At 34.3% G+C, this 23,034-nt stretch overlaps 1 protein-coding gene across 1 annotated transcript in view; it reads left to right on the forward strand.

Annotated features, from left to right (window-relative positions):
• The window catches only part of Cdc42bpa (CDC42 binding protein kinase alpha), a 333,475-nt gene that overhangs the window by 168,398 nt on the left and 142,043 nt on the right, over positions 1-23,034 (forward strand). The window contains 8 exon segments of the mRNA XM_047519951.1: positions 4,251-4,430; positions 4,432-4,456; positions 6,101-6,304; positions 6,307-6,344; positions 8,873-8,927; positions 8,930-8,951; positions 11,317-11,483; positions 18,804-18,920. Coding sequence (XP_047375907.1) covers positions 4,251-4,430; positions 4,432-4,456; positions 6,101-6,304; positions 6,307-6,344; positions 8,873-8,927; positions 8,930-8,951; positions 11,317-11,483; positions 18,804-18,920 — 808 coding nt within the window.

Below are 23,034 nucleotides of genomic sequence, written 5' to 3' on the forward strand. Positions count from 1 at the left end.
AATATATTAAGCTATAACCCTTTGAATATTGTTTTCCAGTATTCTGTCCTTTCTTTTAGTCTCTCATATTACGTGTTGTTGAACCTGCTCATTCTAGTGTTTGTACTCTTCTATATCTTTCATCTTTTTATCTCTTCACACTGGATGGTGATTAACTACTTAAGCTCTTTTTCAGGTGTAACTTTTTTTTCAATGTATGTAATCTATTTGTTCACTGTATTTTCAAAATTTCAGTAAGTTCATTTTTAAGACTTTTTGTTTTTACTTTTTTTCAATTTGTTCTAATTATACTTGACAGCAGAATGCATTTTGATTCATTGTACAAATATGAAGCACGACTTTTTGTTTCACTGGTTGTACATGGTGTAGAGTCACATCATTCGTGTAAACATACGTGTGTATAGGGTAATGATGTCTGTCTCATTCCACCATCTTTCCTACCCCCACATCCTCTCCCCTTCCCTTACTCCCCTCTGCCCAATCCACAGTTCCTCGAATCTTCACTTGCCCCACCCCCACATCCCTATTATGGAGTAGCATCCACTTATCAGAGAAAACCTTTTGGCCTTTGCTCTTGGTGATTGGCTTATCTCACATAGTATGATATTCTCCACCTCCATCCATTTACCTGCAAATGACATAATTTTATTCTTCTTTAAGGCTGAGTAATATTCCTTTGTGCATATATACCACTTTTTCTTTATTCATTCATTTATTGAAGGGCATCTACGTTGGTTCCACCGTTTAGCTGTTGTGAATCGAGCTGCTATAAATGTTGTGGCTGCTTTACTGTAGTATGCTGATTTTAAGTCCTTTGGGTATAAACTGAGGAGTGGGATAACTGGGTCCAATGGTGGTTCCATTCCATGTTTTCTGAGGAATCTCCATACTGCTTTCCAGAGTGCTGCACCAATCTGCAGTCACACCAGCAATGTATCAGTGTACCTTTTTCCCCACATCTTCACCAACACTTATTGCTTGTATTCTTTATTTTCTATTTTTTTATTTACTAAGAATTGCTTCGTGATATAACATACGGTCTGTTTCAGAGAAGGATCCATGTGCTGCTGAGAAAAAAGTATATTTACTAGATGGATGGAACGTTCTGTATGTCTGTTAAGTCTAAATTATTGATTGTATTATTGTGTTCCATAGTTTCTTTGTTTGGTTTTGTTTGGAAGATCTATCCAGTGGTGAGAGAGGTGTGTTGAAGACACCAATATTATTGTGTTGTGGTCTGTTTGAATCCTGAAGTCGAGAAGGATTTGTTTGATGTACATAGATGCTCCTTGGTTTGGTACATAAATATTTATGATTGTTATGTCTTGTTGATATGTGGTTACCTTAAGCAGTATGAAATGTCCTTCTTTATCCCTTCTGACTGACTTTGACTTGAACTCCACTTTATCTGATATGAGGATAGAAACCCCTGCTTTTTTACTGAGTCTGTGTGTGTGATATGTTTTTTCCCAACCTTTCACCTTCAGTCTGTGGATATCTTTTCCTAGGAGGTGAACCTCTTGAAGGGAACATGTTGCGGGGGTCTTTTTAAAAATCAAATCTGCCAGATCATGTCTTTTAATTAATAAGTTTAGGCCATGAACATTCAGGGTTATTTTGAGATATGATTTGTTTTCCCGGTTATTTTGGTTTAGTTTTGGTTTTTAACTTGACTTGGTTTCTCCTTTGATTGGCTTTTCCTTAAGTGTAGTTCCTCCCTTTGCTGACTTTCATTGTTGTTTTTTATTTCTTCCTCATGGAATAATTTGCTGAGAATATTCTGTAGTGCAGGCTTTCTAATTGTGAATTCTTTTAACTTTTGTTTATCTTGGAAGGTTTTTATTTTGTCATCAATCTTAAGCTTATTTTTGCTGGATATTAGGTTCTTGGTTGGCATCCACTTTCTTTCAGAGCTTGGTATATGTTGTTCCAGGACCTCCTAACTTTGAGGGTTTGGGTTGAGAAATCTGCTAATACTGGAATTGGTTTCTTCCTATATGTATCTGATACTTTTCTCTTGTGGTCTTTAAAATCCTATCCTTATTTTGTTTGCTAGGCATTTTCATTATAATGTGCGTTGGTGTGGATCTGTGGTAATTTTGTGCTTTTAGTGTCCTGTAAGCTTCTTGTATTTGATTTTCTATTTCATTTTTCAAGTTTGGGAAATTTTCTGATACTATTTCATTGAAAAGATTGTGCATTCCTTTGGTTTGTATCTCTGTGCCTTCCTCTATCCCTGTAATTCCTAAATTTGTTCTTTTCATGTTATCCTATAATTCTTGGAGGTTCTGTTCATGTTTTCTTACCTTCTTTGTGTGGTCAACTTTATTTTCAAGATTACATTTTTTGCCTTCATTGCCTGAGGTTCCATCTTCCAAGTGATCTAGTCTGTTGGTGATACTTTCTATTGAGTTTTTAATTTGATTTATCATTCCTTCATTTGAAGGATTTCTGTTTTTTTTTTTTCCAGAATCTTTATGTCTTTGCTGAGTAATCTTTTGTTTCCTGCATTTGTTCTCTTATCTCTTTATTGAAGGGGTCTTTTATTGCCTGATTTGCTCTTTTATATCATCCTTCACTTCATAGATCATTTTAATTATGTACATTCTGAACTCCTTCTCTGACATTTCTTCTACTGTGCTGTCAATGGATTCTATTACAGCATCTTGGTTTGTTTGGGGCACTTTCTTCCATTTAGTTTTTTCATGTTGTTTGTCTTCCCCTCTAGCAGTGTTGATCCAAGGAATTACATTTTCTACCTTGTAGATTTATAGTGTCCCTGCAGGTTTCCAATACCTTGCCTTTAAGGGGGTTGATATTAACATCATCCGGGGGCTGGGGTTGTGGATTAGTGGTAGAGTACTTGCCTGGCATGTGTGAGGCACTGGGTTCAATAGTCAGTACCACATATAAATAAATGAATAAAATAAAGGTCTATCAGCATCTAAAAAGATTAAAAAAATATTAACAGCATCCAATGCAAACAGTATGCAGCCTTAAACCGAATAGCCCCTATTAAAATGTTTACAGTTTTATTGCCATAAACAGAAATACTGTGTTTGGTTATTATGTACAGCATCAACTGTAGGTTTTCAATAGGGTCTACAGTTTCTAATGGTGGACAAAGAAAGAGTGGGGAGGTGTAGGATGTAATGTTAAGGATGTGATGTTTATGAGGTAGGAGGTAAGAATATAGAGGTATTAGATCAAAGAAAGAGTAAAAGAGGAATGGAAATAAGTTGATTGCTAGCAGGAGAAAAGAGAGAAAGAGACTCCAGGGAAACAGATAAGGGAGAGGAAAATAGAGTTAAAAAAAAAAAAGTAAAAAGAAAAACAATGTAAAAATATAAGAGTCTACAATGAAACTGTAATATACTATTCAAACATCCGAATCCTCAAGAGTCTGATGCATGAAAAGTACTTGATTTCAAAAATGTTGGGAATGTGAGAATGGGAAACGAAAAAAGAGAAAAAAAATAATTCTGAAGGAAAATTGGAGAATTGTTTCTGTTGGGGTTCAAGATCTTCTTTCATCTGATAGGTGGCATTGTCTGGAGTAACTCCACCCTTAGGATGGTGAACTTTACTAGGGTGGGAGGGTTGGATTTGGAGGTGGGACACCTGGAGGTAAGGTATAGCAATTGCCAATTCTGCTGGAAGACTGCAGGAATCTGCAGGAATCTCCTTTGGGGTTCACTTGTGTGATGAAGGAGCCTGTTCTTAGCCCCTTATGTTGCTTGTGAACTCTACAATTCCTGGTCTCTAATTTAGTCTCTGAATTGTATCTCTCCCACTCCCACCCTTTCAACTTCCCAGTCAGGAACCTCTCTTTCCAGAGGCCTTGAGGGCTGAGTGCTGGGACCTAAGCGCCTGTTGTAGATTACTCTTCTGTGTTGGCTAATCAGGACCAGGCATTGAGAATTGTGGGCTAGCCACATAGCTGCAAGCGCTGTTCCGGTTGGTGGCTGGGGGGCAGACTGGGGTTTGAGGAGCCAGAGGGCCTCCTAAATGTAGTCAGCTAAGTAACATCTACAATAAAGATTCAATAATACTATGTAATCTGAAAAAACCATTAGCATGGAGATTACACAAAACCTTACCCATATAGGAGACTAAATTCAGATAATGACAAAGATGTAGTAGTTATGAGATAATGTCTATTGTGAACCTCAAGTGTAACTGTTTGTAATATATAATTGTTTTATTCCTAATATTTTACAGCAGATTAATAAAAATGTAAATTTCTTCAGGTCCAGTCCTCAGTGGCAGTTGGGACTCCAGACTACAGTTCTCCTGAAATCCTTCAAGCTATGGAAGATGGAAAAGGCAGATATGGACCTGAGTGTGACTGGTGGTCTTTGGGGGTCTGTATGTATGAAATGCTGTATGGAGAAACACCATTCTATGCAGAATCTCTGGTGGAGACATATGGGAAAAATCATGAATCACAAAGTTAGTATATTTTACTTTTTTCCACTAAATTATTATGGTAATAATATAGTTTAATAAAAGAGAAATAGAGAATATTTTCTAAACACAATGAAAAGTTAAACTTCTTTGTTAGGAACATGAAAATTCATACATTATACATAAAGTTATTAGGTATAGCTTTCTCCTATATTTTGTTTAGAGGTGCAAATGAGTAGGAAGTTGAATGGTCTTTTCAGTTGAATAACAAAGGTCATAATGGACAATTTTTTTTCTTTACTCTTGATACTACTCATGGATTCATAACTGGAATGTATGTAAAAAATCTCAATCATAGCAGTGACAAATGTAATGCAAGTGTTAATAAAAATCAGATGCCTTTTTTTCTTGTCAAATTTGAAAATTTAAAGAAAAATTTTACTCTACTAAATAATTTATTGTGATGAGCATTCTGAGGTATTCTTGATAGGAGTATAAATTGATGTAACTTTTCTGTCAGGGAAATTTACAGGCTTGCACTTCATGCCTTAACAAATGGTTAGAATTTTGATTGAGCAACTTTAGTTTTAGGAAGCCACCCAGTGGAAATATTTAGTACAACAAAGATGTGTACACAGATAATCTATTTCGATATTATTCAGGATCAGGAAACATGGAAACAATCCATATGTATGACAGGAACAAATTTACAAAACTTGAATCTATTTAATATAAAGTGAAGTAGAATAGATTGTACATAGTAAGAGGAAAGATTTTGCTTGATTAGTTTCAGAAGATTGTGACTACTTACAAAAACTCTGCATATGAATGGGAATATTCCCCCAAAGGAATAATGTTCTTTTAATTTGTTCTACTGATGCAATTATGACTACTTGCTTATGTGCATATAAATCAGACTTATAGAGGTTTTCTTCCACCTCGCTGCAAAGATAGTGCTCTAAATAGCTATGAAGAAAGACAGTAATAGTTGCAAGATTGTAAAAAGCAGGTACAACATTTAAGGAAGAAATCATTGTAGTGTTACATGGTACGTAGTAGCACAGGTTCTGGAGTGAGACAGCTTCAGTTTAAGATCCATTTCCTCACTCTACTAGTTGAGAAAATTACTTGGTTTCCTCTTCTATAAGATTGCCATAGTAGTAGTATGTATATACCTAAGATGATAGTGTTGGAGTCTAAAGGAGTTAAATGAGTAAATCACTTTGAATAGTAGCAGATACATATTACATTCTTTAAAAATGTTTAATATTGATCAGTTAATCATTATTTGTTTTGTATAGGAACATATCAACCATCTACAGTTTCTTGAGATACTGAGTCAAAATTCCTCCACTCTTAATCAGATCCTTTTCATTCTAATAGCAGTAGAAGGTTTTATATTATTTTATGTTCTATAGCACATGTGTGACTTAAGCCATATATGGAATTAAAAGCATACACTTACAAGATATTTTTAAATGGAAACATATTTTTAAGACTTTTTTTTTTTTTTTTTGGCGGTGCTGGGGATTGAACCCAGGGCCTTTGCTTGCAAGGCAAGCACTCTACCAACTGAGCTATCTCCCCAGTCTGGAAATGTATTTTTAAGAAAATATATAAATCAGTTATTGACTTAATAAGTTTAACATTGTTTTTTACTCATATTTTATTTCTGTCATTCTTTGTATAGGAGAGTTTCAGTTTCCAGCCCAAGTGACTGATGTATCTGAAAATGCTAAGGATCTTATTCGAAGACTCATTTGTAGCAGAGAACATCGACTTGGTCAAAATGGAATAGAAGACTTTAAGAAACATCCATTTTTCAGTGGAATCGATTGGGATAATATTAGAAACTGTGAAGCACCTTATATACCAGAAGTTAGTAGCCCAACAGATACATCAATTTTGATGTAGATGATGACTGTTTAAAAAATTCTGTAAGTATGACATTATGAAGAAGTCCGTTCCTGTTTCTTGTAAATATGGTTATAAAGTAATTTTTTGGTTTGCAAATATTGTGCTAGGACCACCTTATCAGTTATTAGTCAAATAATAGTCATGACTTAGAGAAATGAAGTTTCCTGAGGCCAGTGTAGTTATTCACAGTGGAGTAAATTCAAAGATTTACTTATTTGATAAGTTATTCCAATATGTTTTCCTAAGAAGACAAATTGGATGCTTAGATACATGGCTTTCATGATTATAAAGTGGAAGAGTTGGGAAATCTCTCCCTAAACCAGCTCTGAAGCTAGACAAAATTGTCAAAAACCATTTAATGGCCTAATATATTAACCAAAGGAAAATATATTAAGAATTTATTCACGAATGATCCTTAGCTTTGGATAAAAACACACATAGCATATCCTCCATTCTCATCATCTGCTTGGTTGTGACATTTGACCTAGTAGCATGGAACTGGATATTAAAAACAGCTGCCAAAGAGGGCAGACTCAATTTTGAGGGCTAAATAACCACACCAATGATGTTACTGCAAAAAATAGCAAACTTGGTAGGAAATGAATGGGGGAAGTAAGTCCAGAACCTTACTAGCATGACGTTATGACTCTGCTTGAGGAAAATGGCAGGCAAGCGAACTATAGAAATATTGTACCATTCTTCTGAGGCTAGTATGGTGTATTGGTCTCTGTTGTGAACCATCAGGTTATATTAAAATTTAGGAAAATAAACATGAAAAATTTGTACTTTTTTTTTTTTTTTTTTTGCCTTTTACCTCTCTTATTTTGAGCTTTGTTTTACTACATTTTATTTCTTGTGGTTTTTATTCTGTACTAAATTTTTTTATATTTATTTTATATCATTTTTTACTGTTCTTACTACATTCAAAGTAGGCAAGAACTTCTCTTATATTTTCAAAACTTCACAAGAAAAAATTAGATAGACTTCCCTTGCCTCCTTTTTAAATTTTTATTCTATTGGGAATTGAACCCAGGTTTTTGTATTGTTATACAGACACTCTACCACTGACGCTGCCATATCCCCAACTTTCTTTGTTTTGAGATCTAGTCTTGCTTAATTGCCTAGGTTGACCTTGAACTTGTGATCCTCTTGCCACCTCCTCCTCCTGAGGAACTGTGATTACAGGCATAGGCCACCTTGCCCAGATTCTCATCAATATTTTATTAGAATTATATATTATATTCACTGTTAACACAAATTATGAGTCATTCTAAAAATTTATGGTATAGTTAGTACTAATTATTCATGGTAGTTATATTTTATAAAGTTACTGTGAACACTGTATTAGCTAACTTTGACTTATCACTCTTGGAAAGACAAGGTTAGATTTTTGTGGTCATAGCATTTTCATGAGCTTACCAATGCATAAACTGTTTTATGTGTGATGCTATTTAAAGACTCCTCCTATATTGTTAATTCACTGACATTGAATTCATGTTTAGCAACACTATAATTTATGCCCTGAATGAAGCTTATCTAACACATTATGTCTGTTAAGGTATGTTATAGTCTCACCTGATAGAGCTGAGTGTGGTGGCACATAACTGTAATCCCAGCAATTTAGAAGGCTGAGGTAGGAGGATTGCAATTTGAGGCTAATATGAACAATTTAGTGAGAACCTCAGCAACTTAGCAGGGACTTGTTTCAAAAAATAAATAAATAAGCCACATGTACTGCATTTCCTGGTCACCATCTGCTATTTGTTGGTAAGTTAATATAATTTGGACAAAACGTATATAGAGATTTTTAAAAAAAATATAATGTATGAGAAAGCCTGTAATCCCAGTGGCTTGGGAGTTTGAGGCAGGATGATCACAAGTTCAAAGCTAACCTCAGAAAAAGGAAGGTTCTAAGCAATTCAGTGAGAACCTGTCTCTAAATAAAATACAAAATAGGACTGGGGGTGTAGTTCAGTGGTAAAGTGTCCCTGGTTGAATCCCCAGGACCAAAAAAAGAAACTAGACAGAATTTCAGTGCTATGCTTGAAAAAGTGAAATTACCCACAAAATGTACAAAAAGGTAAAAAGCATGTCATTAATTTGACCATAAACCGTAGTGGATGTTTGTTATAGTATGAAAGCTTGAATGACTAAGTAGAATGTTTACTGTTCAGCCTTAACTAGGAATATGAACATAGAGCAGCTCCAACTTTCTCTGCTCTGTACATTTTGAATGATCACAAAAACACTGCGAGTATTGATTTTGAGTTTATAAATTAATATTGTCATCTGGAAAAATTTGCAAATGCAGAATACATCAGTAATGACTATACTGGCACTATCAAACTTTCAATCTTCATTTTCATTTATTACAATTTTTATAGTAACAGTGTTCATGGTGTAAAATTTTTATCACTTAACATCTGTTCCAAACTTACCAGTGTTCCCAAATGGAATAGTCACATATTCCATTGACAGTTAATATTTATAGCCCAACATATAGGTCATGGCTATCTATTCTTACCAGATTTCTTTTCTCTTCTTTTAGGAAACAATGCCCCCACCAACACATACTGCATTTTCTGGTCATCATCTGCCATTTGTTGGTTTACTTACACTAGTAGTTGGTAAGTTAATATAATTTGGACAGTATAGAGAGATTTTTTTAAAAATGTAATGTATGAGAATGCCTTGTTATTTTTTTTAAATAGGATAAGCCTACAGTTGGAAAAAGGTTAGATAACAGAAAATGAATAGTATACACAAGAATCTTGACTCATTTTGGAGGAGAAAGAGTAGGACCAGTGGACAGCTCATAATCTGTTAACAGGAATTGAAAGAGTTCCATGGTATTGAATAATCTTCTTTAGATGTCTCAGCTTCGGAATTTTCAACTTATTGATGCTACCATCCTTTTACCCATTCTTCAGTGTCTTTATACCTTCTTGTTCCTCTTTACCCAATTTAAATTCTACTGAGAATGAGTATAATCTCTCCTTATATGACACCTCAGTTTCCTTGGCCATCTCTGATTCTTTTTGCTTTGCTAAGTCAATAACAATGTTAAAAGTAAATTCTGTCTGTACCTATGTAGTTCAAAATGATTAGAGAAAACTGAGCATTGTTATTGATCTTTAAATTCATGTTCACCAAATTCAAGTGCCCCTTATTGCTGTTTGGCAAATATACTATTTTACCCTATTTTACCCACTCACCAGGATGACTATTTCATATTTCACATTTGCCTCCAAAACCTCAGTCATCTTCACTCCAAGCTGATGATCTTGCTTTTCATTTCACTGAGAGGATTGAAGCCAACAGCAGACACTTCTGCAAGCTTCCTCTACCAGATTTTCTACCTGCACACCTCTGGACTCATGTGCTTTTCTTTTCATAGATGAATCATAAAACTTGCTACTACCACCAACCTGGTCCATCTCTACTGCCTAGCATAGGCACTGCTCACTTTTACACCATAAATTTTCCATATGTGTCATCGTATTCTCATCTGTATTTATAAAAAACACAGTTCTTTCTTCCTTCTTAATGCAAAATAAAAAGTCTCTGGATCCCTCTTACCCACCATTTTCTCTGCTCTACATACAAAATTACTTCTGACTGTTGACTATTTGTGTGTGTTTTTCATTTTCTCCTTTCTTGAATCCAAGATGGAGTTTTGTGCCTCTGTCACTTCATGCATACTGCTTTGGTCATATTCCCATTGACCTCTGTGTTGCTAAATCAGGGATCACTTCTCATTCCTAGTCTTATTTTGCCTCATTTCATCATCTTTGCTACAGCTCCAGATCACTAAAATATCTTTTTCTTGTCATGGTCTAGAGCACTTTGCTGATTTCTTTTCATTTTTCTGGGTACTTCTCCTAATCATCCTGTTTTCTGAATATCAGAGTGTTCTAGGACTGTCTTTGATTTCTTTTTCCACCTGTCCTCTTTGGTGTTATCCCAGTTCTTTGCTGTGCATCTGTAGCTGCGACCTTTTTTTATCTCTTCTACTTGAAATTTATCTTAACCACCTATGTAATATGTTCATAATCTCCTTTTTTATATTTCTCTGAACCTGTCTCAGGTACCCTGTTGTGCGTTAAGTCAGAACATGTCACTCCCCTGTTCAGGACCAATCCTCTCACTCCTTAGCTTAAGTGACTTGTATCTTAACTCTAAACCAAAGTTCTTACAAGGCCCTATACAACTGGCTCACTTTTATTTTTCTGATTTTATTTCCTACTGCTCTTCTTATTCCACTCCATTTCATCCACACAGACCTCTTTTCTGACCCAGAAGTCTTGCATTCATTCTTCTTCATCTGCCTGAAATGCTCTTTCTTCTAATATGCCCTTGGCTGGTCTCTTGTACTTACTTGACTTTTCACATAGTTACTTTCACAAGGATAGCTTTCCTGACCACTTCATCTAAACTTTTATCTCTTCTACCTCAAGACTTCATTTCTCTCTTCCGTGCTTCAAGTTTTCTCCTTAACATTTAACACTTTATTGTACTGAATATTTTACTTATTTATTTTGTCCCTGTTACTGGAATTTAACCTCTACCTTAACAAGGATTTCTGTTTATTTACTGCTGAATGTCTAGCGCCTCTGTTATTTACAATTAACTTGTATTGAATTAAGGAAAGCACCTTTTGAATTTTAGATTTCAATTTCTGTTAAAGAGCACTATGGTTGTTACTTTTGACTGTTATTTACTTAGTGGTCAAATTGTTTAAACTAATAATCCTTTACCAAATTTAATTTTATAATTTGTGCTTTTTAAAATTTAGAATCATTTGGTGGATTTAAGTTTTCATTCAAAAAATACTGCTAACAGTGGTTTATGATAATTTTACAAAAACCATTTTTTTACTGTCATAGATAACTAACTATAGATGTTCAAATCCATGTGTTAGACATCAAAAGTTATTTTTTCCTTCAGACTTTTTATTGCAGTGTGAACCCACATTTATATTTTTCCCTTCAGTGTTCTTTCTGACCGAAGCTGTTTAAGGGTCACAGCTGGTCCCACCTCACTGGATCTTGATGTTAATGTTCAGAGAACTCTTGATAACAACTTAGCAACAGAAGCTTATGAAAGAAGAATTAAGCGTCTTGAACAAGAAAAACTTGAACTTAGTAGAAAACTTCAAGGTATATATATTTTAAGGATATGTTTCCTTGCTAGAATTGGAACCACAGTGTTATGAATTATTACAAGTGGTTTGTTTATCTTCAAAAGAAAGTTTTTGTGAGTGGTAAAAAGTCAAGTTGAAAAAATTTATAAGGAACATAGTATAATACCATTTATTGCAATTAACTGTAAACAACAATATAGTATGTCTTCCATAGGTGTGGTATGTATGCATGTGTAAAATGTGTGGGAATAAATACCTCTGGAGAGAGGGAAATGGGGGCCACCCATAAAACAGGGACCCTTCTTGCCTCTGTATAGCACTTAATGACTTTTCATACCATATAGTCTCAATTCTTAAAGAGTTCTCGCTCTTGTCCACTGTCACTGTTTATATCATTGTTCCTGCTAATGATTGATGATTTGAAAATGTATATAGGTGAAACTTCTAAGATTCTTACTTTCTTAATTCTTTACTTATAAGAATCTTGGATCTTTACCCTACCTCATTCACACTATCTGATAATGGCAAGATATAGCCCAAGATTACAGTATCAAAATTTTATTCATCTCAGTATTAAGTAAACCTTCATTAATATCCTTGTAATTTTTCTAGTGAAGTCTGTCTGGTGCCTTCCCTCTAACATTTCTCCAGTTCCACTGTTAACCTACCATTCTGTGTCACCCCATAATCATCATTTCACTGTTTTTCCTGTATCCTCTTTTCTCATTATATGGTCTGTGATAATCATACTATTACATCTACCCTCAGATCTGTTGTTCCCCCTTCTGTTTGTCAAACTACTTTTTAAATGAAGCTTTGCACCGTCTCCTGTGCATCTGAAGGTAGCTTACTTAAAACACAACAGGCTGTCTAGTGTCACTTCACATTCATGAACACTAGTCTCAAGTCAGCTATTAATGTTGTCCGATAATCTTTTTTTTTTTTTTTTCTTAGCCTGTTTCCCTGCCCTTTCTTGCAAAATCCAGTGACCATTTCTCAGTTCTTATCTTTTTACCTGTCAGCAACATTGACCCAATTAAGCATTTTCCCCTTAGAAACACTTTCCATTTTTGACTTCTGGAGCACTTTATCCCCTTGGTTTTGTTTTTCCTCAGAAGGAGTCCTCAGTCTCCTTTGCTGATTTCTCCTTCAGTCTGACCTTTGAATGTTAGAGTATGCTAGAATATTCCACATTTTCAGTTTTCAGAAGAGAAAACCTTACTTCCTGTCATTCTCTCAAATCCTCCATCTGATCCATACAGCATATCAGGTTAGCTTTGGTGTTGTAACACATTCAGAATTTTTTTTTTACTTGTTTTTGCCATACTGAGGATCAAACCCAGGGCCTTGTGCATGCTATATTCTCTTGCCCCAAGATCCAGAATCTGATTATCACTCACTGTAGGGTGGGGTTCCTACCCTGCTTTAAATCACCATTACCTCTTAACTATTTCGATACAGTATCTACTGTTTTCCCTTTTATAAACACCCCCACACACTTTTCTACAGTTTATTTTTAACATAACAGCCAAGTAATTTTATCAAAACACAATTTAGATCATTTTATTCACTGTATTTTTCCCAGTCCCAAGGGCTTTCTTTCTCACTCACAGTTATAACCAAATTCATTTTAATGGCTTAAGACCATGTATGACCTGACTTCTTATTTCCTTCCTGACTTCATTTCCTAGTATGCTTTCCCTTGTTTTATGTTCAAACCATTCTGGATCCTTGCTGACCTCCACCCCAATACACACAAGCCAGGTAGATCCCCCACCTCAGGGCCTTTACATTAGCTATTGCCCTATGTTAAATGGCCTTCCTTTGATATTCATATGATTCAAATGCTTACCTCTCTACTCAAAGTTCATCTCTACTTAATTGAGGTTGCTCATGTCTTTCCTGACCATCCTATTTATAATTCAGTCTCAAGATGCATTCTCTCATCTTCCAGCTTTATTTTCTCCAAAATGAACCATGTAGCATACAATTCATTTATATATTATGTGAATAAAGAAATGTATGTATGAACAAATAGTCAAGAACTTAAAACTCCTAAGCAGAATCAAGTTTTACAGTCATAAAATTTACTATCATTGTTTTAGAGGTCCATTAGAAAAAAAGATTATGACATCAGTATAACTATTTCTGTTTTTTAATATATGCTAAAATCTCTGCATGTGAATTACTTCCTCTTTGTGACTCACATTTTTTACTAGGTATTTAATATGGTGATATACACATAATAATGTGCACATTCGCTTTTATTTGTATGAGCAGTGAATGTTCATGTACGTGTGTACTCCTATAAACTTTACCCACATTGATATATAGTATAAAGTCCCCAGCATAGTGTAAAGTCCCCTTTCAGTCCCCATCTCATTAGTACCCTACCACCCTAAGTATCACTGTTCTAATTTCTTTTACCATTATTTAATTTTTACTTGTTCTTGAACTTCATATAAGTGAAATCATGTAGTATGTAGTTCTCTTTTGTAACTGACTTCTTCTACTTAACATGTCATTTTTTGAGATTCACTCATTTTTTATATATTTAATTAGTTTATTATTTATTTCACTGTTTAGCATTTCATTATATGTAAATACTAGAAATTATTATTGAATCTCTTGTTGTTGGACATTTGGGTAATTTCCAGAAGTTGACTATTATAAGTAAAGTTCCTGTGATATTCTTTTTTTAAATTTTTTTTTAGTTATAGATGATATAGTACTTTATTTTATTTATTTATTTTATGTGGTGCTGAGGCTTGAACCCAGTGCTTCACATGTGCTAGGCCAAGTGTACTATGACTGAGCTACGATCCTGTGAATATTCCTTATCTATTTCTTTGGTGGTCATATGTACTTATTTCTCTTGGATACATACCTAAGAATAGAATTTCTTGGTTTTGGGGTAGAGAATTTTAGCTATGAAGATATTGTCAAAGAAGTTTTTCAGAGAGGTATGTCAGTGCTTGGTTTCACAGACATACACATTTTACGTCCTTCATCCACTACCTCCAGAACCTGATACTGTAACCTTTTTTTCTCTCACAGACATTCTGTATGATGGTATCTTGTAATTTTAATTTGCATTTTCCTAATGAATATTGACACTGTGTATGTTCATATATTTTCTGTTCATATATCACTAATAAGAATATTAAGGAAAATAGTGAGCCTAGTGATCCATGTTTCTATCTGGAATTGTTTTTCTTTAGCCTGAAAAACTTCCTTTTGTATTTTTTATAATGTGAGTGTGTTATGACAAATTCTCTTAAGATTTTATTTGTCTGAAAATGTTTTAATTTTGTCTTTATTTTTGCCGTTTTAGATTTCTAGCTTGGCAGTTTTTTCCTTTCAGGACTCGTAGTTATTGTTCCATTGTTTTCTAATTTCATTATATTTCTTAAGGAGTTAGCTGTTAATCTTCATTTCTTGAATGTAATTTATCTTTTTACCCCTTTGGCAGCTTTTAAGATCTTGTTCGTCATGTTCGTTTCAAACAGTTTAACTGTGATGTGCCTAAGCACACCATTCTTTATATTAATATAAGTGCTATATGGAATTCACTGAGCTTCTGCAGTCTTAATTGATCTCTTGTATCAGTTTTGGAAAATTCTAAACCATAATCTCTAGATATTTCTTTTGCCCTATTCACTCTTTCTTTCTGAAACTCTAAGAAGATAGGACAGATAAGTGGATGGCTGTAATAAAAGAAAATGGCTGTTTCAGGAGATACAGGAGATTTAGGGAGAGACAGGAGTAAGGATACCTACTTTATGTCCTGTGCTGAAGCAGGTGGAGTATAGAAGAAAAAATAACTTGCATTAATGTCCATTGGGTATTTTGCATACTCACATTTTCTACTCCTTAGATGTCTTAAAAAAATTTAAAACAGTGGGTATTATTTTAAAATAAATACAGAAAGAATCAGTTTGTAGTATATTTGAACCCAAATAAAAAGAAAGAGGTAAGAAATAATTATTGAATATAGATTTTGAGAGATGCACTGCACAATATAGTATATCTTTTTTTCCCTTTTTAAAATTTTTGTTTTTACAGACTGCATTTTGATTCATTGTACACAAATAGGGTACAACTTTCATTTCTATAGTTGTACACAATGTAGATTCACACCATTCATGCAGTCATACATGTACATAGGGTAATGATGTCTGTCACAGTCCACTATATTTCCTTCCCCCACCTCCTCCTGCCCCATTTCCCTCTACACAATCCAAAGTTCCTCCATTCTTCTCTCCCCACCCCCCACCACACCCAACCCATTATGTATCATCATCCACTTATCAGAGAAAGCATTTGGCCTTTGTTTTTTTTGGACTTGACTTATTTCACTTACCATGATATCCTCCAACTCCATTCATTTACCAGCAAATGCCATAATTTTATTCTTCTTTATGGCTAGTAATATTCCATTTTGTGTATATATATATATTGTGTATATATATATCACAGTTTTCTTTATCCATTCATCTATTGAAGGGCATCTAGGTTGGTTGAATGGCTATGAACATTAATGTGACTGCCTACTGTAGTAGGCTGATTGTTAAGTCCTTTGGGTACAAACCAAGGAGTGGGATAGCTGGGTCAAATGGTGGGTCCATTTCAAGTTTTCTCAGGAATCTCCATACTGCTTTCCAGAGTGTCTGCACCAATTTGCAACTCCATCAGCAATGTGTGAGTGTGGCCTTTTTCCCCACATCCACGCCAACACTTATTATTGCTTTGTTCTTGATGATAGCCATTGTAATTGGAGTTAGATGAAATCTTAGGGTAGTTTTAATTTGCATTTCTCTAATTACTAGAGATGATGAGCACTTTTTCATATAGTTGATGATCACCTGTATATATCCTTCTGTGTAGTGTCTGCCCAGTTCCTTGGCCCATGTATTGATTGGGTTCTTTGTATTTTGGTATAAGTTTTGTTAAGTTCTTTATAAATTTTGGAGATTAATGCTCTGTCTGAAATGCGTGTAGAAAAGATTTTTTGTCCCACTCTTTTCACATTATTGATTGTTTCCTTTTCTGATAAAATCATTTTAGTTTGAATTCATCCCATTTATTGATTCTTGCTTTTATTTCTTGCACTATGGGGCTCTTGTTAAGGAATTCTGATCCTAAGTCAACATGATGAAGATTTGATCCTACTTTTCTTCTACTTGGTGAAGAATCTCAGGTCTAATTCCTAGATCCTTGATCCCATTTTGAGTTGAGTTTTGTACAGGGTGAGAGATAGGGGTTTTAATTTACTGCATATGGATTTCCAGTTTTACCAGCACCATTTGTTGAAGAGGCTGTCTTTTGTCCATTGTATGTTTTGGCATCTTTGTCTAGTACAAGGTAACTATACTTATGCGGGTTGTCTCTGTGTCTTCTATCTTGTACCATTGGTCTACCTTGTCTATTTTGGTGCTAATACCATGCCATTTTTGTTACCATTGCTCTGTAGTATAGTTTAAGGTCTGGTATTGTGATACCTCCTGCATCACTCTTCCTGCCAGGATTGCTTTGACTATTCTGGGTCTTTTGTTCTTCCAGATGAATTTCATGATTGCTTGCTCTATTTCTATGAGGAATGTCATTGGGATTTAATTGGATTTGTGTTCAGTCTGTATAGCGTCTTTGGAAGTATGACCATTTTGATAATATAAATTCTGCCTATCCAGGAACACAGGAGATCTTTTCATTGTCTAAATTTTCTTTAATTTCTTTTTTCAGTATTCTGTAGTTCTCATTATAGAGGTCTTTCATCTCTTTTGTTAGATTTATTCCCAACTTTTTTTGTGAGACTGTTGTGAATGGAGTAGTTTTCCTATTTCTCTTTCAGAGGATTCATCACTTATAAATAGAAATGCATTAGATTTACGTGTGTTTGGTTTTATATCCTGCTCTTTTGCTGAAATCATTATTAGTTCTAGAAGTTTTCTGTCGGAGTTGTTTGAATCCTCTAAATATAGAATCATGTCATCAGCAAATAGTGACAGCTTGAGTCTTCTTTGCCTATTTGTATCCCTTTAATTTCTTTGATCTGTCCTAATAGCTCTGGCTAGTATTTCAGGCACAGTGTTGAATAGAAATGGTGAAAGAGGGCATCCCTGTCCTTGTTCCAGTTTTTAGAGGGAATGTTTCAGTTTTTCTCCATTAAGAATGATGTTGGCTGTGGGCTTAGCAATAGTCTTTACAATGTTGAGGTATGTTCCTACTGTCCCTATTTTTTCTAGTGTTTTGAGCATGGAAGGGGTGTTGTATTTTGTCAAATGCTCTCTCTGCATCTACTGAAATAATCATGTGATTCTTAACCTAAAGTCTGTTGATGTGATGAATTACATTTACTGATTTCCGTATGTTGAACTAGCATCCCCAGTGATGCAAGTGGGAAGAACCCCCACTTGATTGTGGTACACTAGCTTTTAATGTGTTTTAGTGTAAAATTTGCCAGAATTTTGTTAAGGATTTTTGTGTCTGATGTAGTATATCTTATGCTTTAATTCAGGTTAACTAATATTTTGACAACCATAGATCATTGCCACCAAGAATCATGATATGTATTTTTTATCAGTATGTATAAATACAAAACAGACAGTAATGCTTTATACTAACCCACACAGAGAGTTTGGTAAAGTGTGAGACTTACCATTTGGGAACCTTTCATAGTAGCAAAAAACCTATTTTAGGACAAATGGTGGTTTCATTTCTGATATAAAATGGTTTTGAAGTTTTCTTTTAATCCCCCTATCTTTTGATGCTATTTGGTATAAACCTCAATAGAGTTAATTTTTTTTAATGCCTTGCGTATTCTGATTAGAACTGCAAGATAAATTAATCTATTTCAACTAAACTGGGGAACCAAAGACTCTATAGATGGACCTCAACTCTCATTCATGAAATTTGGAAGGCTAGCACTTCTATATATGATATAATAGCATGTCCAAATCTCCTTTCGTATACTGGATGCAATTGTTCATATATCATCTGCCAGATGACTCTTGATTATCACATGGTGATGTTCTCTTAGGACTAAAGGACTGAATAGTTTGGTTCACTGGCAGAGTATACCAAGAGTACTTATAATGAAAATCTCAATGTATTAGAGGGTAGATTCATAATAAACATATAGATATATATATGTTTCTTATATATATACCATTATAAAATGTAAAGACATGCAATGGAATTTTTATGACAGTGTGTACATGCTTTTTATGAATGGATAGATGTTGTGGTCTATAAAATTAAGTGAAGATTTTTCTACAAAAATAATAGTAGGTTTTAAAATTTAAGTGTTTTGATATTTTTCATTCTTTTTTTAAAGAGTCAACACAGACTGTCCAAGCTCTACAGTAGTCAACTGTTGATGGTCCACTAACAGCAAGCAAAGATTTAGAAATAAAAACCTTAAAAAGAAAGAAATTGAAAACTGAGGAAACAAGTAGCAGGTAAATTTCTGTGGTTCCTCATTGAATTCATCTTAGATTATAAAAACTGGTTCATTTTCACACAGAACACCCACTGAGTCTCTGTCTGTATTGTGTTGTAAGTTATATATCTGTGAGGGAAAAGCAATAAAAATGGGGCATTTTTGGGTAAGGAATTTATATGTTGGTGTGGGAATCAGATATACAAGTAGTCTTTATAACACAGGTGAAGAGACTGTGGGGAAAAATAACATCTGTACATGAAGCATACATAGGAGAAGCATGTAGGTTTAAAGAGAACAAAGATGATTTTTTTGAAAGACCTACTTTTATTTTTGGGAATCAAGTTGGTGTTTGTCTGGCAATTCATAGATATGACTAGGGAAAAGGAATTAGGACTGAAGAAGAGGAAGGACACTATAGAATGGAACTGCATGTAGTTAAGCATGTAGGTTTGTGGAAATTTATTTCTTTGTAACATTTTATTTTTCAGTGTATTGCTTAGATTAATTAAAATTCATTTGACATGTTATGTCTGTTGTATCCATTCATGCATTTTTCAACAAATACTGAGTACTAGGTGTTGTTTCTTACTTTTGAGTTTAAAAGACAGAAATCCTTACTTTGCCTGGGTGGAGGGCAAACAGTGGGGAAAAAAAACCCAATAAATACGTAAGTATATAAATGATAAGAGTATGTTAGAAGTGGAAAGTGCTTTTAAAAAGAGTAGAATAAGAGGAGTCAGATGTGCAGATGAGAAGTTTTATCATTACGAAGGAAGGTCTGGTATAGGCCTAATTGAGAATATGACATGTTTGCAAAATTTAAAAATAGGTAAAGGGCTTAGCCATACATAAGTTTGGAAATGCATGTTCTAGGTAGAAGGACCAGCCAGTGCAAAGGCTCTAAAGTCAGAATGTGCTTAATATGTAAACAGAGGACAGAATAGCTAGGGCAGACTCAAGCAGGAAGGATGGAAGAAAATGAGATTAGTGAAGTAAAGGCGTAGAAAGGCTATTGCCTGATCAGTAGTCTTAGTAATTGTTATGAGGTCTTTGGTTTTCATTCTGAGTGAATAACCTTTGCAGGGTTTAAAGACATCCCATGATGCAGAAGGCGGCAATACTATCTTAGCCAGAATGGTTGGGCCTCTCCAGAAATGCAGTTTAAGGCAAAAATAAATGAAGAAAAATAAGAACTGACTCAGGAACTTTTATTTTTAAAAAGATTTAAAGTGCTACATTAATACTTTGTTTTTATTAAATAAATATATCTTAATTTGAATATAGTTTATAAATGCTGTTTTTTAATAAAAATATTTTGTTTCCTAAGAAATGTTTTTTATCAATTTCTTTAAATTTATATTTCTAAAAATAAGTTAGATTAGGAACATTATAAGCACAATCATTTATTTTGCTTTGGCACCAATGATATAACATATACAGTGGAACTGAATGTCTTATTTTAGAGTCGTATAACATTCAAAAACATTGGCACACAAGACCAGCTAAGATAGACAGTAATTTATCTTCAAAGGAACTTGTACTGGAAAACTCCATATACCTATAGATTTACATTTTTTTTAATGATAGAGGCTTTGAATGGCAATAACTTTTGAAAGTTTATTTTACAATTAAAAATTATAGTGAAATAGGTGGGATTGATGTAACCATTTAAATAAACAATCTAGTAGTTGTGTGCCTCACTAAATAGTTGTGAGCTTCTTTTGATGACTTCATCAAATGGGTAATTTTTTAAAACCTACCTTTTGCTGTTACATATAGTATGTTCTACCAGTATCTAAAAGGGAACCTATGGTGACATACAACCCACTTTATATAGAATAACAATAAATAATTACATTTTTAGCAACTGAAAATGGTATTATATTTTTAATTTCAATGTGCATTTATTCACTACTAATATATAGAAATACAGTTTATTTTTATTTTATATTCTGTGACATTGCTGGCTGAACTTGTTAGTTTTAGGAGGACTTTTTTTAAAAAACAAATTCTTTGGGATTTTCTATGCTAACTACATTATCTAAAAATAGGACCAATTTTTATTTCTCCCTTTTTGATCTGTATGCTTTTCACTTGTTTTCTGCCTTATTTCACTATCTAGAACTTGTAGCACTGTGTTGAAGTGGTGAGAAAAACATCCTAGCTTTTCATTTTTAGGGAGAAAGCATTTGGTCTTTCACCTTTCAGTGAAATATTTGCTGTAGACTTTTTTAAAAGTATTTTTGTAGTTGTCGATGGACCTTTATTTTATTATTTATACACAGTGCTGAGAATCAATCCCTGTACCTCACACATGCTAGGCAAGTGCTTTTCCCCTGAGCTATAATCCCAGCCCCTTGCTGTAGATTTTTATAGATACTCTTTATTATCCTAAAAAAGTACTCCAGTCTTGTATTTCCTAGGGTTTTAATTAGAGTGTGTTCTGAATTTCATCAGAGGCCTTTTCTTTTTTTCTTTATTTGTTCTAGTTATACATGACAGTAGAATGCATTTTGACATATTGTACACAAATGGAGCATAATTGCTCATTCCTCTGGCTGTACGTGGTGCTGAGTCAAACCAGTAGTAATCATACATGTATAAAGAGTAATACTGTCTGTCTCATTCTACTGTCCTTCCCACCCCTACTGGCCCATGCCTCCCCTCCCCCTCCCTCCTCTCTGCACAATCCAGAGTTCCTTCATTCTTCCCTCCCCGCCCCCGCTCCCCCCCCCCCCCAACTAAAGATCAGCATCTGCTTATCAGAGAAAACATTGGGCCTTTGGCTTTTTTGGGTTTGGTTTATTTCACTTAGCATGATATTCTCTAGGTTACCCATTTACCTACAAATGCCAAATTTTATTCTTCATTTAAGACTGAGTAATATTCCATTGTGTATATGTACCATATTTTCTTTATCCACTCATGTGTTGCAAGGGCATCTAGGTTGGTTCCACAATTAAGCTATTGTGAACTGAGCTGCTATAACATTGAATATGGTTGTGTCACTATAGTATGCTGATTTTAAGTTCTTTGTGTATAAATCGAGGAGTGGGATAGCTGGGTCAAATGGTGGTTCCATTCCAAGTTTTCTGAGGAATCTCCATACTGCTTTCCATAATGGTTGCACCAATCTGCAGTCACACCAGCAGTGTATGAGTGTACCTTTTTCTCCACATCCTCACCAACACTTATTATTGCTTGTGTTCTTGATAATTGCCATCTGAATGGAGGGAGATGAAATCTTAAGAGTAGATTTGATTTGTATTTCTCAAAATTGCTAGAGATATTAAATATTTTTTCATATATTTGTTGATCGATTATATTTCTTATGTGAAGTGTCTGTTCAGTTCTTTAGCCATTTATTGATTGGGTTATTTGTTTTTTTGGTGTTAAGTTTTTGAGTTCTTTATATATCCTGGAGATTAGTGCTTTATCTGAGGCTCTCTCTTCATGTTATTGTTTCTTTTGTTAAGAATAAGGTTTTTAGTTTGAATCCATCTCATTTATTGATTTTTGCTTTAACTTCTTGCTTTAACTTTAGGAGTCTTGTTAAGGAAGTCAGGTCCTAAATCGACATGATGAAGATTTGGGTCTACTTTTTCTTCAATTAGGCGCAGGGTCTCTGTTCTAGTGCCTAAGTCTTTGATTCACTTGAGTTGATTTTTTGGTGAGATAGGGGTTTAATTTCATTTTGTTACATATGGATTTCCATTTTTTCCAGCACCAGTGTTGAATAGGATATCTTTCCTCCAGTGTATGTTTTTGGCACCTTTGTCTAGTATGAGATAACTGTATTATGTGGGTTGTGTCTATTTTTTCTATTTTGTACCATTTGATCTATATGTCTATTTTGGTACCAGTACCATGTAGAAGGATTGCAAGTTCAAGACCAGCCTCAGCAACTTAGCAAGACTCTAAGCAACTTAGTGAGGCCCTGTCTCAAAATGAATAATAAAAAAGGGCTGAAAATGTATCTCAGTTGTAAAGCACCCCTGGGTTCAATCCTGAGTAACCCCCCCCCAAAAAAAAGTTGAAATAAAACAGCAAATCTATTTTTAAAGAATGTTGAGGGTATCCTGTGAAACAGTTTGCTTCATAAGATTTATATTTTTTTCTTATA

The sequence above is a fragment of the Sciurus carolinensis genome, chromosome 12 (assembly GCF_902686445.1).
Source record: "Sciurus carolinensis chromosome 12, mSciCar1.2, whole genome shotgun sequence".
NCBI classification, from domain to species: Eukaryota; Metazoa; Chordata; class Mammalia; order Rodentia; family Sciuridae; genus Sciurus; species Sciurus carolinensis.